We start from the raw sequence: 17,103 nt of genomic DNA on the forward strand, positions 1-17,103 counted from the left end.
CCTCAGCCATTAAAACCCATCAACTTTCATCCCTACGTTAAACCACGCGTGAGGCCAGGGCGCAGCTCGAACTCCCCTTACCGCTCCCCACACGAGGGGCTGACGGGGACCTGCTTACCTCAGGCGTTCCGCTGCCCGCCTGGCCCGCTCTGCTCTCGCTCCCTCGCCATTCCCTCCTTCCTCACACTCCTGTTCCCGCTCCCCTCCTCCCGCCCGCGCTCCAGGCACCGCTTTCCAGCTGCTGCCCGTCCCGACAGGGCGGCCGACGGCCTCCACGGCCGCCCCCTCCACATCCCCTCAGGCCGCCTCGTCTCCTCAGGTGGCGGGCGGGAGTGGAGCGGGGGGGGGGGGGGGGGGGGGCGGACACGCAACGCGCAACCGCCGCGGCCCCACCCTCGCCTCGCGGGGCAGGGCGGGGCGGGAGCGCGGGGCAGCCGGGGCGCGGCGCGGGCAGCTCTGAGGGGACGGCGGCGGCGGCGGCCATGGCCGACCACGAAGCGGGGATGGCGCCTAAAGCCCGCCGGGCGCAAGGTAACCGCGGCAGGGGGGAGAGGGGCTGTCCCCAAGGGGCAGCGGGGGCACGGACCCTCAGCCGGTCGCTCCCCGCGGGCTCCGAGCCCCGGGCGCTTTCCTGCCGCAATCCGGTTTTGTTTGGGTTTTGTGGTTTTTTTTGTCGGTTTTAATTATTATTTTATTTAGTCGCTGAGGAAAGTTTGCCGATCCTTCCCCAAAGTTAATCCCGCGGAAAAAAAAAAAGCGAGGAGCGGTTCTACCTGGCCTCCCGGGCAGCCGCCCGCCTTCCTCAGCCCCCAGCAGCTCCGCGGGCATTGCCGAGACCCCCCGCCCCCCCGCCCCGGGCCCCCTCAGCGCAGGCCGGGCCCCGGCGGGCGGCCCCTCCGCGGCTTCCCCGGCTAACGGCCGGGTGGCGGGACGGAGCCCCGCGGGTGGCCTTGCCCAGCAGTGCCGCAGCTCCCGCCTTCGCGTCTCTGTGGAAATCGCCCACGGGAAGGGAGAGGAGCATCGCTGAGAGTTGGCCCCGCTCGCGAAACTTGGGTTGTGCGTTTCGTTTTCTTGTTAGGGAGCTCGGATCGCTAAGGGGAAAGCTAAACAAATAATTAAGAGCAGAGGCAACAGAAGTGATCCCCGAGGCACTGCGCCAGTAAATGAGAGCAAAAAGAATTTGGCTGTTTACACCGCTAGTGCTTTTCACTTGAGCAACATGTTGGATAGCTGTGACTGGAGGGAGTGATAAAAGTCAGTTGCGTTTCCTCAAGTGGGGCAAGGAAGCTGTAGTTAATTTTTACTTCTTGGTATCGTTATTCTAGTGGGGTTTGGCCTTTCGGTTAGTAGGTGTGAGTGTAACCTGGGTCAGAAAGTTTTGGAGACGATGCACTAAAATAACACGACTGACAGGTTCTGTCCCTGGAAGCTGGAGCGTTTTCCTGTTACTTCCGTTGTTCAGAAACAGACTACGGAAAAGTCATGATTTATTTTACGTTTTTGTCATTTGCAACTGGAGAAGGAAGTGTATTTATAAGATCAGTTTATATACGAAGGCTTTGGCTGGGTAATCTGAGTTGTATAAATAACTGTAGATCTATTTGGGCCCCATGCCTAATGGCATATGCTAGTTCTTGTATCCTTGGAGAGGATCTACATTTCATTCTGTAAGTATGTTAGTTATTAATACCTAACAGTGGTCACTCTGATGCTAACCTTGTCTGGGAATCGGCAAGCCTTTCACTTTCCATGCTACCAAGTTTGTTTCTTCTGTAGTTACTGTGTGATGTGTTGTTTTGGAGGCTAAAGCTGGCTACCAATTATTTTTGTCATAATAAAGTATCTGTGGAGTAAATGGCATTATACAAAATTTTGGTTATTAGATATAATGATTTTGGCTATTTCCCATGTGAAATGCTTTGAGAAGCACCTGAAAAGACGTTTAGTTCTCATTGAAAGTAGTATTCCTTATTATTCCTGATTGCTTGCTAATTAACAAACAGTAGAGTAACACCCTTCAGTCATTCTCAGACTATCCTGGATTTGACTGAGCAGCATGGAAGTGGAGATCTCTATCTAGTATTGCTTGCCTTGTATTCAGTCCAGTTGATTTCCCATATGCATTTTGTTTTGAATCTGGTGGGTTGTTTGCACGGTTGTGGGGGAAGGTCCCTTCCTCTCCTCGTACCTAGGAGTCTGGCACATTCTTGCTATTTGACAGTAGTGATGTGCTTGTTCACATTGTGTAGTCTTTGTCTTTGCAGAAGAAAATAAATCACAAGTGAAGTGCATGCCACACCTCAAGCGGTAATGAGAACTTCCACTTTCATCTCCGCCTCCAGCACTAAGTTTTTATTATAAATTGTTAATACTGTTTGATGATCCAAGTGATAATTTCTTGCTAAAGTAATGGTAACTGTTCCAGTCAGCCTTAAGGGATCGAAGGCTGATTCAATTTTTTTTTTTTTTTAAATATTCTTTCTCCTTGTGGTTTATTTCTTGAAGATGTATGTAATCTTTTGCAGACTATCCACAAATAAGATTCCTCTGATTAAATTCCAGGTCAGAGTTTTTAATACCTTGATAATAAGAGAGCAAGAATATTGCAAGTGTTTGAACTGAAGCTGTAGGGGTATATGACAGTGTTCGGTGCTTTAGAAAATCAAGCAAGAGAGGACTGAAGTTGAGTAGCTAGAGCTACTGCAAGTTTAAAAAAAAAATGGACTTTCTGCTGTTGGTGCCTCATCAGCATCTGCAGTGTGGAGAACTGCTTCAGACTGACTTTTAATTAAGTCTTGCAACTCTTTTATGTCAATAGTTGCTTTTAAGTCATAGCTATTCATGATAGCTGAAGTTGCAAAGAGAGGTTATTAAACATTTGTATTTAATAAAATATTAGAATACTAATATGACTTATTTTCAAGTAACTGATTTATTTTTCAGCTTTCTGGTTTTTATAGCTCATATTCCCATATTGGTATGGCTAATTCAAATGTACTTTTTTAGACTGGAATTGATAATTCCTTTGCAAATTTAAAATCTCCCACTGTTACGGAAAATTTTTAATTTTGTTCCACGTATACTGCCTTTAGCGTATTATTCCAACAGCTAGTTGCATATATCTATCTGCTCAAAAGAAACTATACACTGTTTCTGAGAGAAAAGGTGATAGTTATTAATTGCTTGAGATTAGAACCAGGTTTTGCTTTTAATCAGAGGCCTAGCCGATACCTGGTATTTCTGTGTTTAATCCCTTGGAAAGATATCATAATTTGCAATTCCCTAAACTCTATTTGAAATAAACTTGAAGCTTTAAAACCTTTTAAGGAAGGGGAAAAAATATGTATGCATATCTAAAAGAATGTACCATTTCTGAAACATGGACTTTGAATGTTAATGGTAGCATTTGGTGAATCTGTAGCACCCATATTTTGTAAGTAGTTTGACTTTAATTAATTACATGAGTTCCAGGGTGTGTTTTCCCCATTCTTTTTAGTCTAGTTGTTAGAAAATTATGTGAATGCTGGATCTCCAGAGCTGAAGGGATTCTCTTCGTTAACATGAAATGATCCAAAGTCATGATGTATCTGACATTACTGCATGGGCGTATGGCAGTCAGTACCATAGAGGATGACCGAGTTGATGGAGGAACAACATGGGTGGAGGTCCATCTTGTAATGAAACAAACATTGTCTTCCTACAAGGAAAGGAAATAAACTAGGAAATACAAAGGGATTGTTCTTTTTAAATATATATATGCATTTAAAAATATTAAAGGTCACATGAAAAGTTAAGCAGGAGTGCTAAAGAAGCGATTGTGCTGCAGTGCAGAAGCCTTCAAGTTGCACAGTTGCTCAAGTATTTTTGCATTTTTGATTGGTTGCCTTGATTTGCACACCAATGGCCTGCTATAAATTCAATTTGTGGGCTTGTCTGTTTTTTAACTTAGAAGAAAATTCCAGTGCAATGGTGAGAGATGGTGGAGTTGGGCTTGTTCTCGTGTAAGTGGGACTTTGAGCATCTTTTCATGGCCAGCAGAGAATAGTTGAAACGGAGTTGATGTGCTCATCATTAAAGAATATTATTTCTTAATACAAATTATTCCTGTGATTAATAACAGTTCTATGATTAATAGTAACAGCTGTAATATGATCATCTGTCTTTTTCTTTCATGATTTTCTGGGCCTTGTCTTTGCAAGTCATAGTGGCTTTAAAATGAGGGAGAGCCTCCAACCACAACAGCAGTGGAGAAAATGCAGTGTACTTTGTATGTTTTGAACATAATCTGAGTTTTGGTGGTGTCTGTTTTTTGAAGCCATTACATTGTTTTTTGCATTGCTTTTTCAGCAGCTGCATACATTACAGTATATTAATATTTAAATATATATCCCCAGCAATTATTGTTAATGATCATGCATCTGTTGTATGAGCAAGGTTTTGGTTTTGTTGTTTTTTGTTTGTTTGTTTGTTTTTTCTTTGGGAGGAGTAAATTGCATTTCTCCTTTCAAGTTTAATTATATAATGGTATCAGAAATGTCACATGGGGAGTCTGGCTTAGGGAGAAGCAAAACCGACTTCTCGAGTTCCCAGGCAGAACTCTTGCTACAAAACCATTTTTCCTTATTTCTTACTCTAGTTCTCTTTAGCTAATCTTGAATGCTACAGATGCAGCTAAGAAATAAAAGACAAACTTTCTATTCTTGCTTTGCCCCTGGATCACAAAATATGCTGAAAGTCTGTTTTCAGTAGTTCTCTAGTTGTTTTGTGGGGACTTAGTGAAAAGAATATCTCTTTGAGCTGTCCTTTGACACTGCTTGCCAAAAACAAAGATATGTTTGTCTCTGTTAAAAGATTCACATGATGGGTGAAAGAGGGCTGGGCGGTGGTCTGCTGTAGCCAGCACCCAGTGTGGTGTAAAATCTTTCTTTTTTTGGCATGTTGGTTGGGCAGGGATATGCATCATCTGTGAGAGGTGCATCTGAGGCTGCGAATTACACCTGCACCATCTCTGTTGGTCTCATTTCAGTGCTGTTGAACTAGCTGCTGTTTAGAATCCAGTATCAATGAGCCTGACTGAGAAATCTGGCAAGAATGGCCCGTTGATGAAGTTATCCAAGTCCCACAAATGAGATGTTCAAAAATCGCAATAAGAAAGCTCATTCCACAGATGCCAAGCATGTTTCTTGTATTTCATATAGTTTTTCACGAGACAGCATCTCTCTTGCTTTTTGTATTGTGAAATATACCACATGATGGGACAACAATTGTTGCTAAATAAAGCGTGCGCTTACTCAATCTTGAAATTTTACATTATTTCAGTTGTGACTTCTACATTCATGTTCAACGGGGAAGGAAATGGATAATTTTTTTTCTATGCTGTAGTTCTGGTAAGAGCAGGTAGGTGGTTGGTGGTGAAGACTTGATGTTAAACTGTAGAGTAGAACTGAAGCAGGATCCTCAGCTCCTTTAGGTTTATAATAGTTATTAAGTAAAAGAGAGGGGGAGACTTTTCCTCCCTGACAGCGTAGATTGTGAATACTTTTTATGGTTTTAGGCTGACTAATACCTTGTTGCTAAATGAAAGGTAATGTTCCCTTCGCTAATGAGTTTACAGATGTTGCTTAATGCTGACAGCTGCTTAATACTGATATGCATAGGTAATGCATTTCCTTGACTTTCACAGAAGGCCTGGAAGTTACTCCTTTAATCTGGTGTTTCCACTATGTAATAATAAACCTGTGGGGAAATATGTTTAGGTAACTTTCCAGAGAGGAACTTTAAAATGATGCATGATACGGCACATCCTTGAGGGTTATTATACTGGCGTGTGACAGGGATACGAATTATAGGTAAGATAGCCAGCTGGCTTCAGAAGCTTTGAGTAACTTCATAAAGTTCAAGATACTGTGTGAGACAAACTGATTATTCTCCGCCACCTCCATATTCCATCTTACTTGAAAGGCTAGGGCTACCTTTAAGACCCACAATGACTGAAAAAGAGGACTGGAAACTTCAATATTGGTTCCCAGTTATTTTGCTGACTTCTATGACTTTAGTCAAATATTGCGGATCTAAATTTGCAAAGAATATACTATTATTTGCTATTACTCACTTGCAAGGTTAGCGATATCTAATGACTGATCTGTGTCACTTCTCGCTTTATCCAAGGCATATGCTGCTAATGCCAAGTTCAGTTGCAGGCACAACAAAATGCTTACTCATGTACCTGGTTGTTAAATTCTATGGATATTTTTCAAAATCAAGATTTTGCTTTATAATAAAATGGGTTCTACTTAAAATAACTGGTTAGGGTGGAGACTCAGAGACTTATTTCTTATAACTGGCCAGTTTTGTTTTACAAATTGAATTGTAGTTTTGTTTGGTGAATACAGAAAACAATTCATTATATAATTCCAGGTAGAACTAAACTAAAACTTCCAGATTCTTTAATGCAATTTCTTTCTAAGCAAGCTGCTGAATGCAGTCTATTAGATAACAAGACTCCAGTCCTTTAAGTATTTGTCGCATTTATCAAGTTAGGATAACGTTTGCATATTTGCAGCACTGAAAGGGGTATTTACAGTTCAGCAAAATCAGGGAGTGTGGTCCTGAAGCAATATTCGTTCATCTAAATGTGAGAATTGTGTTTTTTCTAAGCTTTGTGGGTGCTTCTTGGCACTTTGTACTTTTGGCTTTTTAAAGGATGGAGTGAGAAGGATGAATTTCAGTATCTCCACAGTAGGAACGCGATGGCTCTAAGTGCTTGGTTTCACCCTGGGATATCCCCAGTTGGCAGTGGGCTCCTGGCAGCCTGTTAGGAGTCTTAGCTGGCAGGATAAGAAACTTCCTATAGCTTTCTGAATGCTTCCCAGCATGTCTGCATTTCGTCATGGCACACTGCTTTTTTTAGCTGTGTAATATTTGAAACCGCTAGCTCTTGTTGTTCGCTGATTCTGGAAATACCTTCAGTTGGTGTCATTTCATGACAGAGAACTATCATGTTCGTTTCCTAAGCATAAGGAGTCTTTGGCCAAGAAATGCTTTGTAGAGACTTCATTTCATGTCCAGCTAATCCTGTACCGCACCTTATCCTACTTCCTAGATATAACAGTTCTGATAATTGTCTTCTTAGATCTGCCCCTGTGACAGCTGGAACCTAAACCAAATTCTAAATGTCCTGTCACCAGAATGGATAGGCTATGGGGTATTTGCATTTCACTCATTAAGCAAGTGTTGCTCTGACTTCCTTAGACAATAAAAGAACAGGATTTCTACTGCTGCCTATTGGTCATTCTGCTAGAGAAAGCTGGGGAAGAGGGAGGCATTTGAGAGTCTATACTTAAATGTTAGCATACTTAATTCTGCATAAACGTTACTTGGACCACATTCTGCCCTCAGCTATCTTGTGCAACTTCTAGAGACTAGTGAAAATGAAAGCAGAATTTGGCTTTTAATTTGACTTCTGATCCAAACCTAATGAGTTTGGCCAGAGGAGTAGTGCTAACAGTGGCTTATCTCAAGGTATATTTAACATAAATATTGTAGGCACTTTCTTTAACAGGCAGTCTTGGTTTTAAAAATCTGAAAATTTCTGCTCTTTTTCTTGCAGATGACTCTGATACTGGCCTTGGTTTGTGTGGATGGATCCTGGTGATCGCTTCACTTTTTTTCACCGTTATTACATTTCCTGTATCAATCTGGATGTGCATAAAGGTAAAATTGTTCACTGCTAAGTTGGATTAAAACTTCAAGCAATGCAGATGCTTCCTGGTGGTTATTATTGTTCTCTATTTTATGTATTTGTTTTAAACACAAATTAATCTAATGCTATTCTTTCTTGAACTATAGCAGACCCCAACATTTCAGTGCATTAATCTTCAGTGCTATTACAGTATTTAGTCAAAACGGGTTTTGCATTGACATCTTTACTACATCTGCCCAGTTGTCATTAGTATATAAGCTAGTTTGGTAAATCAGAATAATTGCAAAAACACATAATTACTCTTGGAGGACTGATTTTAATTTTTTTTTTTTTTGAGATCTCTCCCTATATATATAGGTGTGTAAATATGAAGTACGTAAACCTAAATATATAAGTATGTGCATATATGTGGCTGTGTGTGACAGATTCATAGAGACTGTGTCATCTGTGATCACTTCGAGCTTGATGTTTTCAGTTTCCAGACTGGAGGAAATAACTCCTACTTTGTTTTGGCTAATATACAGCATCAGAATTAGAGCTGGGAAAATCTCTGCTGGGTCACATCTACTGCACTTTGTTTTGTTGTTGCTAGGATATTCATGATGGCTACTTCTAGTGCTTGGTCCTGCCCAGATGACGTGCTGTTGCTTCTGCTGTTGATAGATGGTGCCACAGTCTGAAGAATATTTCTTGTGGAATATCGTCCTGATTGTTCTTTCTGCTGTTTGCTTTTTGACAATAAATTTTAGGCTAAAATTCTCAAAAGCAGCCAGTATAGAAATGTATGTTACATCTGAGACTCCAGACTGTCTTAGACTACTGTATATATAGTTTGGAATCCATCACATGGTTTCGGGAAACCCTTGCATGACATCCAACTATTTATTGCAGATTATAAAGGAATACGAGCGAGCCATCATATTCAGACTTGGACGCATCTTAAAAGGAGGAGCAAAGGGACCAGGTATGTCCTGGAGAGCGTTCTTAATATTTGTTCTAATTAAGTCATCGGCAAAATAATAGCTGTCTAGAGGCATTGCATTAGACTGGCAAATGGATTTCTCAAGAATTTTGTAACTTCCAGTGAGAGGATATTTTACTTTATATGGAGAAGATAGTAAACTAATTATCTGTGCGCGTTACCCAGATCTCCTTAGTTAATGCGTGGTCTTCAGGCAGAATCAAAAGCACAGAATGTAAGGGGAGGAATAATGGCATCAAATGTGCTATTTTAAAAAAGAAGTTTAATATGTCAGTTAAAACCTGAATGGTCTGAAAGCCTCGATGTTCTTCAGAAGAAATAGAAGCAATTAAATTATTTGATAGTTTTGAAAAGTTTTCTGTGTATAGTAGAAATTCCGATGAGACCTGAAAGAATGTTATTTTCAGCTGTTGCTCCTGCTGCTCAGAGTGACAGAGAGGGGCAATAGCTTCTTCCTGCATTTTCATCGGGGTTTTGCAATACTTCCACATTGCTGTAAAGTTGAAGAATTACAGTGATCCACCAGAACAAAAGGAGGTTGATAGTTTCTACTTGCCAGAATTAGGCCCCACCAGTAACTATGTGGGACAGATTTTCAGAAGTAGCTGTTAAGAGTTCTGGGTTTTTTTCCAAATGTTAAAGAGTTCTAAACAAGTTAGACCTGAATAAATTGAAGTTTCTCAGCATACTTTTTTGAAAATCTTAGCCTGGTTTGAAGGCCACTAATGAACATGCTGCTGAGCTAGGTACAAAGAAGGCTATACAGCTACGGTGGTTGGGCTTAAGCTTATTTCAGTAGCAAGTTTCATCTGTTTTTAATGACCCATTTTCACATCATCTTGAATGGATTTTTTTGTACAGGTTTGTTTTTTGTCCTGCCCTGCACAGACAGCTTCATCAAAGTTGATATGAGGACCATCTCTTTTGATATTCCTCCCCAAGAGGTGAGTTTGCACTTGCCTTTGTATCTGCTGAAGTGTATGCAGAATTTTTTGCACTTTCTTTTTCCTTTCCCCCTCTCAGTATTGGGTAGCATGTAGTTTTAATATAGATTTCTTGTGCAGGTTCAATGTATTGTGAAGAATACATACATCCTTTAGTAATACCATTCTATAAGAGAAGATCCCTGAAAGAAAACAAATTATGCTGTCCTCTAAGGAACAAATAACTTAATACTGTCTAAGAGCTAGAATGGGAGGGGTTTGGAATGAAGACTGCTGGACTTCATGCAACATCTCTAATTGTTTCTGTGAAATCTGGAAGATTTCCAGAAGCAGCAGTGATCTTTCCTATGCCAATTTAGTTTTGCATCTAGATGTAGAAAGTAGCTAAAATAATGGGATGAAATTATTATATACATCAAATGCTATTAATAGCAACTCTGGGTAATGGTCCACTCACGTGGGTTTTGTGTACACGTTGCTTCTATGTCCTGCTATGCACAGGAACATTACGAAGGTGTACTGCACCTAATGTCATCTGATGTCTTTCAGTTTGAAGGTCCTAAAGAACAGAAAAATGACTTTTATTTGTAGTCTGTTTTTCCTTGGACATCTTAATTTTTTAGCAGAATCTCTCTACAGCATTAAGCTAGCTGAACTCAGTGATGCCAACTCAATGGATAACAAAAGAATGAAAACCAACTAGCCCTCTAAAAATAAGTTAGTGAACAATTGTATGTTGATGATTTTAACTGTATCCCTCATGTATCTGATGTATTTTGCAAGACAAAGATGCCTGATGCAACCTGTCTGGTGCATCTGTTTCCTGTCATATTTGCTAGTCGGTTTATTGCTCATCATTAGTTGTAGATTCAGACAAATGGCAACTGTCATGGTACACTCTAAAGGGTAATTGGTAGAAACCTAATCACTGGCAGGCAAAATGTGCTTGCAGCTGCTGATGTGCCATTAGTGAAGCCATCAGTTCTACAGTTTTTCTTTTGGCTTGATTAAATTATGCTTATGGATTTAGGTTGGTTTGTTTTCAGTGGGTAAAAGCAGAAATACATTTTTATTTGTACAACATGATTTCTGTGCATGCTACTTATTCTTTGTCTATCTTATGCTATTATGAAAAGACTGCTAAAATGGTAGTTTGGGGAAGGACATGGCAGGTAAGTCTTGAGGGTCAGGTAACTCACATGTCCCTCTCTTGTTGAATAACATAATAGTAATTGTCTAACATGGAATTAGGACACCTCATCCCATGGTCGTGCAGCATATTTCAATCTCTTTTTAAGTTAACTTTAAAATATAATTAATATTAATGCTTCTTTCTCTTCTAAACCTTCAAGAGCATCTGTCTTTATCTTTGCAAGTACATCTTTTGCTTAACATACAAGTGTTAAATTCAGTAAATCACCTGAATCTAGCTCTGAGAGTGTTCACAAATTGGATTTCCTGTGCAACTTCTCAAGAAATCACCACATACGCTTTTAGTAGCACAAGGTGGCATTTCAATCACAAGTACCTCCAAGAAGGACAATGAACTGCCAGATAATAACAGAGATATTTCTAATTAAATGTTGAAGTAAGGCTGACACCCATGCAGCTGGCCATTGGGATGGGCAAAACCAATTTTGTCAGTGGCTAGACATACTTCAGTGAAACCTTCCAGTCTTTTCTAAAATGTCTCATGGGCACGGCTCTCTCTTTCTCTAAGGTTCATTATACACTGACGCCCTTTTTTGCAAAGTTTCTGCATTCCTGTAAAGTAACTTACACAGCCACTGCTGTGCTAGACTTTCTGGCATTGGCCATTCTTATGTTATGGAATAAGCAGTAATTGAGAACTGCCTTCAGCTACAGTCACACCTGCAGTATGGGAAACTCTCATTTATGACGTTTCTTTGACTGTGCAGCTGAAATACACCGCCTCTTCCCTCGCCTGCTTTTTTAAATAGGTTGCATGTTTTGCCCTTGTTTTGTGAACTGACATACCTGCAGAGTTATGTCTTGCTAAATCAATAGTTCTGTGACTGAAGTTAAATACAAGTGAAAATCTAATGTGTCCTAAATTTGCAATTATACTCATTATTAACCTTTTTTCTCTGTACAGAAACATCAAATGAGCCTCTCATAAATGTTTCCAGTGTGTGCTCTTAACTAGAGTGCTTTAACCCATTTTGAATGTAGTGGTCTGATACTCCTATCTCTGCATTTAAACAAAATAACTTTGAGTGCTAACGTTCTTGGAGCCTTTCCTGTTACCCTGGTCCTTCATTATGCATACCTCTTGCATTCCTGTGCAGTCAATCTGCCTCTTACATATCTGTTACTAGAAGCCTCACCAAAATACAGCAGCGGGACTTGCCTGGTTATGAGCAGACTTTGGCCTTTTCAGGGATCTGCTTTGTAGAGTAACATGGGATACAGTGAATTTGAAGAACTGAGTTAGAAATAACATTATGGCAAGGCTAACGGAATTTATTTTTCAATGGGAAGTGTTCTAATCCTGTATTTAGTCTTAGCTTCGCAGAGCTATACTGGAAGGTTTGTGCATCTGTACATAGACATGTTCACATGCAGCATATGTGTATGACCTTTTGTTTTCTAGTTGCTTTATCCTGGGAAAAAACAGAAGTTTGTCGAGTAAAACAAATAGAGAATTATTATTATATTCAATAAATATATGCTTAATTATTATATGCTTTCCCCATTGCTTTTTAGATCTTGACCAAGGACTCTGTGACAGTTAATGTAGACGGAGTGGTTTATTACAGAGTTCAGAATGCCACCCTTGCTGTAGCAAATATCACAAATGCTGACTCAGCCACCCGTCTTTTAGCACAGACTACTTTGAGGAATGTTCTGGGGACCAAAAACCTTTCTCAGATTCTCTCTGATCGTGAAGAAATTGCACACAGCATGCAGGTATGAGCAACTTTACCTAAGCAATCCATCAAACAATCAGTTAAGCAGCAATCCCATAGATAACTTACAGGTCAGGATTTATTTTACTTTTGAAGTGATAAGCCAAGTTGTGATTTGGAGCTTTAGGTAAAACCCAATCAAGAGCTATTGGGATGGCATTCTGTATAATAAAAATGAGTGACTAAAGCAATAATGGACTGGTGGGGCTAGCAAGTGGGAATGAGGGATACGGGAGAGGAGGGCTTCCCTGGATCATTATGTCAATACTCCGCTGTTGAAGGAAGTTATGCTGCGGAATTCCTTCAATATATTAATCAAGCTCTGGGGGTTTTTGTTAGTTTACAACAGTTATGCTTTTATAATTATCAAATCATAATATAAAAACAAAAGCCCTTAAAGTCCAAGAATTGTAAGATAATTCATTTGGTTTGTTAGTCGTTCTTCAAATTTGGACATTCGTTTGCAGCCGGGTAGATGGCTTAACTTAATTGTCCTGCCTTATATAGGCTACGCTTGATGAGGCAACAGATGATTGGGGCATTAAGGTGGAACGTGTGGAGATCAAGGATGTGAAATTACCTGTCCAGCTGCAAAGAGCAATGGCTGCAGAAGCAGAAGCTGCCCGGGAGGCGAGAGCTAAGGTAGTAACATCAACGTGTGGGTCTGGATTTAATTTTTTTTTCTTCATGAATAATTCAGTGTGGTGATATAGAGGATGAAGATTCTCAGTCAGATTGTGTTGTAGCAAATAGGAGTGCAGGGCAGGATTTTTGTGGATTTGTGTCTGGGTACTTGCTCTATTTCATTGTGGTTCATGCAGGTGAGATTTCCTTCAAAAACGCAGAATCTCTATTTTTTTCCACACTCCAAGAACAAATCATAAATGGAAAAATTTTGAGGTTATTAGCTGGAGCCTGCAGTGAATTAGAAGCCAAACTTACTTCCAGACTTTTCCTGACTAGCCCTGATTTTAGGCAAGTCCTTTGTTTTCTGTCTGTTACTTCATATGAGAAATAAAACGGCTGTAATACTTGAGTTTTGTCACCCTTAAGCTGACCAGTGATCATTTTGGTCATGATGTCGTATTCCCTTCTGAGGTGGGAGAAGGTGATACTAAATATTGAAGTTTGGAGTAAAAATCCTCAGGGGCAGTTAGAGCTGTCCTTCTCTAGGACTAGGCAAGTTAGCTTTCTCCCTTAATGTTCGGTGCCCTGCAATTTGTCTCCTCTGGTGGTTTGTTAATCCCATCTGGAAAACTTATTTTGACCTCCATAGATGCAACTGTAGATTCTGTTTTTAAAAAAACCAAACGAACAAAAAACCCTAGCTGTCCAAAAAAACCACTTTTTTGGTAGACTGTGCTGATAGATGAGGGTTTCTGGTAGATAGTAGTGGTCTGTTGAGCTGCCTACCAGTAAAAAAATGGAACTTGTGTTCTAAATACTAAAAATTTGTCTTGGCAAAGGGAGGTTTGCTGGAGTTCATCTAATGCCATGAAGATTAAATGTAATCTTAAGATGTTCATCTCTCACACACACACATGTGAGTGATTTTTATGCACATATATATGACTGATTTTCATATCTGCCACTTAATTACGAGTTTCATTAACTTTAACCTATCTTCAGGTTCTAATTATAAAATTTATTTTTTATTTTCATGGGAAATAAATGATAAACTGAATTTCATTACGCTTCAGGGCTAGCAATTATTGAATGTGAAGTTGGTGGTGCACCTAGGAAAAGATCTTTAAGCCTACATTAGTCCTCCAAGTATTAACGTCTACTTTTTTTTTTAAGCTTAATTACTTTGTGATTATTTTTTATTATTACTATTATTTATTCTGACGTTTAAAAGAATATTGTGCCTTCGCAGTAGAACTCTGTAGGGGAATATGCACTTGCCTGTGCTGATAGGCATGTAAATTGCCTCACCAACAACTTACCTGTTAAAACTGTGGCATCCTCCAATCCAGCTGTCCTTTACAAATATTCAGAAAATATTTATATTGTCCCAGTGCAGAAGGGCCCTGCTTGTAAAGAAATGCATGACCACAAATCTGTCCCTATTGAGCTCATAATTAAAAAGAATGAGGGAATAAAAAGGTATTTCCCCAGTAAGAAACATGCCATTCACCTGTCAGGCCCTTGTAGAGACAAAAAAATACAGCTTTAAGTAAAAAGTATTTTCAGATATGTGAGGGGAGTGCCTTCTGGTTTTGAGAGGCAGTGCTGAAAGAAGCACAAAAGAAGTTTTTGAAAATAGCACAAATGCCCCCATTGCATTGCCAGCTTTTGTGATCTGGCATCCTGACACTGAATGGGAGGAAGACAGGCCTACAGGGCCTTGGAAGCAAACAGGAGTAGCTTACGTCTGAGCAAGAGAAAAGGCAGAACCGGTGAAAGAACATGGTAAGGGGAGGTCACTTGATCAAAGTGATGAGCAGCGTCTTTGGTTTATGACTTACAGCTCAAGTCATCCTACAGATTTCTAGTTTGTTGCTGTGCCAGAATGAATTCAATTTCATTCATTTTGCCTCCCCAGGTAATTGCAGCTGAGGGTGAAATGAACGCTTCCAGGGCCCTGAAAGAGGCATCCATGGTTATTACAGAGTCCCCTGCTGCTCTTCAGCTTCGTTATTTGCAGACCTTGACCACCATTGCTGCGGAAAAGAACTCCACCATCGTCTTCCCGTTGCCCATAAATATGCTGCAGGGCATCATAGGTGCAAATCGCTAGGTAGAGTGGGGGGAGAGAGTTCGGAGTGGGGTTTTTTTTGCTACAGCAAATGTTTGCAATACTGAATTCCCTGTGTATTATAGCTTATGGCAGTGTTAACAAAGTGGATTTGCTGAGGAACCTCTTTTGTTATACTAAGTGTGTTATAAAACTTTATACATAAATGTTTGTGAATATGGACAGTCAAAACATTTGAAATTGAAAACCTCTCAAAATGAGTACAAGCGGATTGTGATCTTAAAGAAGCATGTATTCATACTATCCTGGGTGGGACACCTTTAATCTGTAACCTCCTGTTTTCAAATAGTACATAAAACCATTTGTGGTGAAGGTGAGATGATCCAACGTTTGAAAAGAGAAGCATTCCTTTTAATAAATGGGTCTGTAGCCCTGCAAGGGAAGTGGCACAGCCCTAACTGTGTTCTCTTGGAGTGTAGCTTTATGTGATGAAGTCATCGGATTGCTGTCATGTGGATTGGAAAAGTAACAGAAATTGATAACAGGAGTGAGAATACTATACTGGGTAACGTCTGAGAATCAGGCTCATGCTCTCTAAAACAGTCCCCCATTCATGAGAAACAGTTGTTAGTGGAACTTTCCATCTCTGTTCTGCCACACAGAAACGGCACAAACATGCCGTAGTTATGGATACAATATGCTTGCAGTCACTGATGGGCTGTTCAGTTGTTAGGGTGGTGTGCCTGTATAGATTTATGCTTCTTCAAAGCACTGAAAAGTTGTTGGGTCTGCCTTTATCTGTCTCTCTTAAAAATGATTTTTAAAAGCCAAAGTACTGACTCCTGCATTTTATCCAGGTCTAAAACCTGCTTCTCTAGGAAGTAAGACCTCTGTAATTGGCGGGAGGTGGTGATGTTTAACAGAAGATGCTGTACTGTTTGTGTATCTGTTCTACCAAGTCAGTGATTTACCTGTTGATGCTGCTTCTGAGCAGACCTGTTGTATTTGTTGTGACACAAAGGGCTTATACTTAATACCAAAAGCGTATAATCTTCAGTTCGTGTAGTCTTGAGCCGTAAGCCTGTTAAACTGTGTTCATATTTTGTACCTGTTTAGTAGATGTAATTACAGATTAAAATGAGAATAATTAGAGTCTGGGGGTGGGGAGAGGCTCTTCAGGCTACCACCATTGCCGACTTTGGCATCTGGTCTTCAGTTACTGGGAGGTGGCAATGAAAACGAAAAGCCAAGATCAATGATGTAAGTGCCCTTCTTACAGTGGCCAGCATAAAGTTCCTAACATGTTTTTTAGTCACTTTTCTGGTACTATCAGTTCTGTATTCACAGGTATTTTAGTAAGGGCAAGGTCTGTCTACCTGTGCCTTGATACACTGTGCCTTTGTCACTGTAGGAGAAGATGCCCAAGTGCTCTTAGGGCTTGAGCTAATCGGCACTGTTTCCTTTCTGCCTGTTTGCTGTGAATGTTTTTTCGTCCTCTGCATCATAAAAGCAATATACCCATCTGCATGTGTTTGTCAGTACTTCAGTTAATGTAAGCTGAGCTTGACTTTTTGGTGGGAGAGGGGGCAGAAATATGGTTAACAAAGCTATAATAATTAGCATTACTGTGCTCAGGCACTTGAAGTGGGAAATGGAGTAACTGCACAGCTTGAGGTTAATCCTTGGGGAAGATGAGTGAATCTGTAACTCCCACTGCTGCTGCTGTAAATGGCCACCCCTGGGAATTCTTGTTGACACCAGGAGCACACTTTTTGCTCTCATCCTGAATAAAAAAAACATGCTGTTTACTAACGAGTGACTTTCTGAAAGAGTAGGATACTGTTAAT

At 40.3% G+C, this 17,103-nt stretch overlaps 1 protein-coding gene across 1 annotated transcript; it reads left to right on the plus strand.

Annotated features, from left to right (window-relative positions):
- Window positions 1-395: 395 nt before the first annotated feature.
- Window positions 396-16,779, plus strand: STOM (stomatin). The gene is made up of 7 exons (XM_052814583.1): window positions 396-531; window positions 7,610-7,713; window positions 8,594-8,666; window positions 9,546-9,628; window positions 12,356-12,559; window positions 13,066-13,200; window positions 15,104-16,779. Exons 1-7 carry the CDS (start codon window positions 483-485, stop codon window positions 15,296-15,298), a joined length of 843 nt encoding a protein of 280 aa, XP_052670543.1. The 5' UTR covers window positions 396-482; the 3' UTR covers window positions 15,299-16,779.
- The last annotated feature ends 324 nt before the right edge of the window (window positions 16,780-17,103 follow it).

This window comes from Harpia harpyja, chromosome 19 (genome assembly GCF_026419915.1).
Source record: "Harpia harpyja isolate bHarHar1 chromosome 19, bHarHar1 primary haplotype, whole genome shotgun sequence".
Classification (NCBI taxonomy): Eukaryota; Metazoa; Chordata; class Aves; order Accipitriformes; family Accipitridae; genus Harpia; species Harpia harpyja.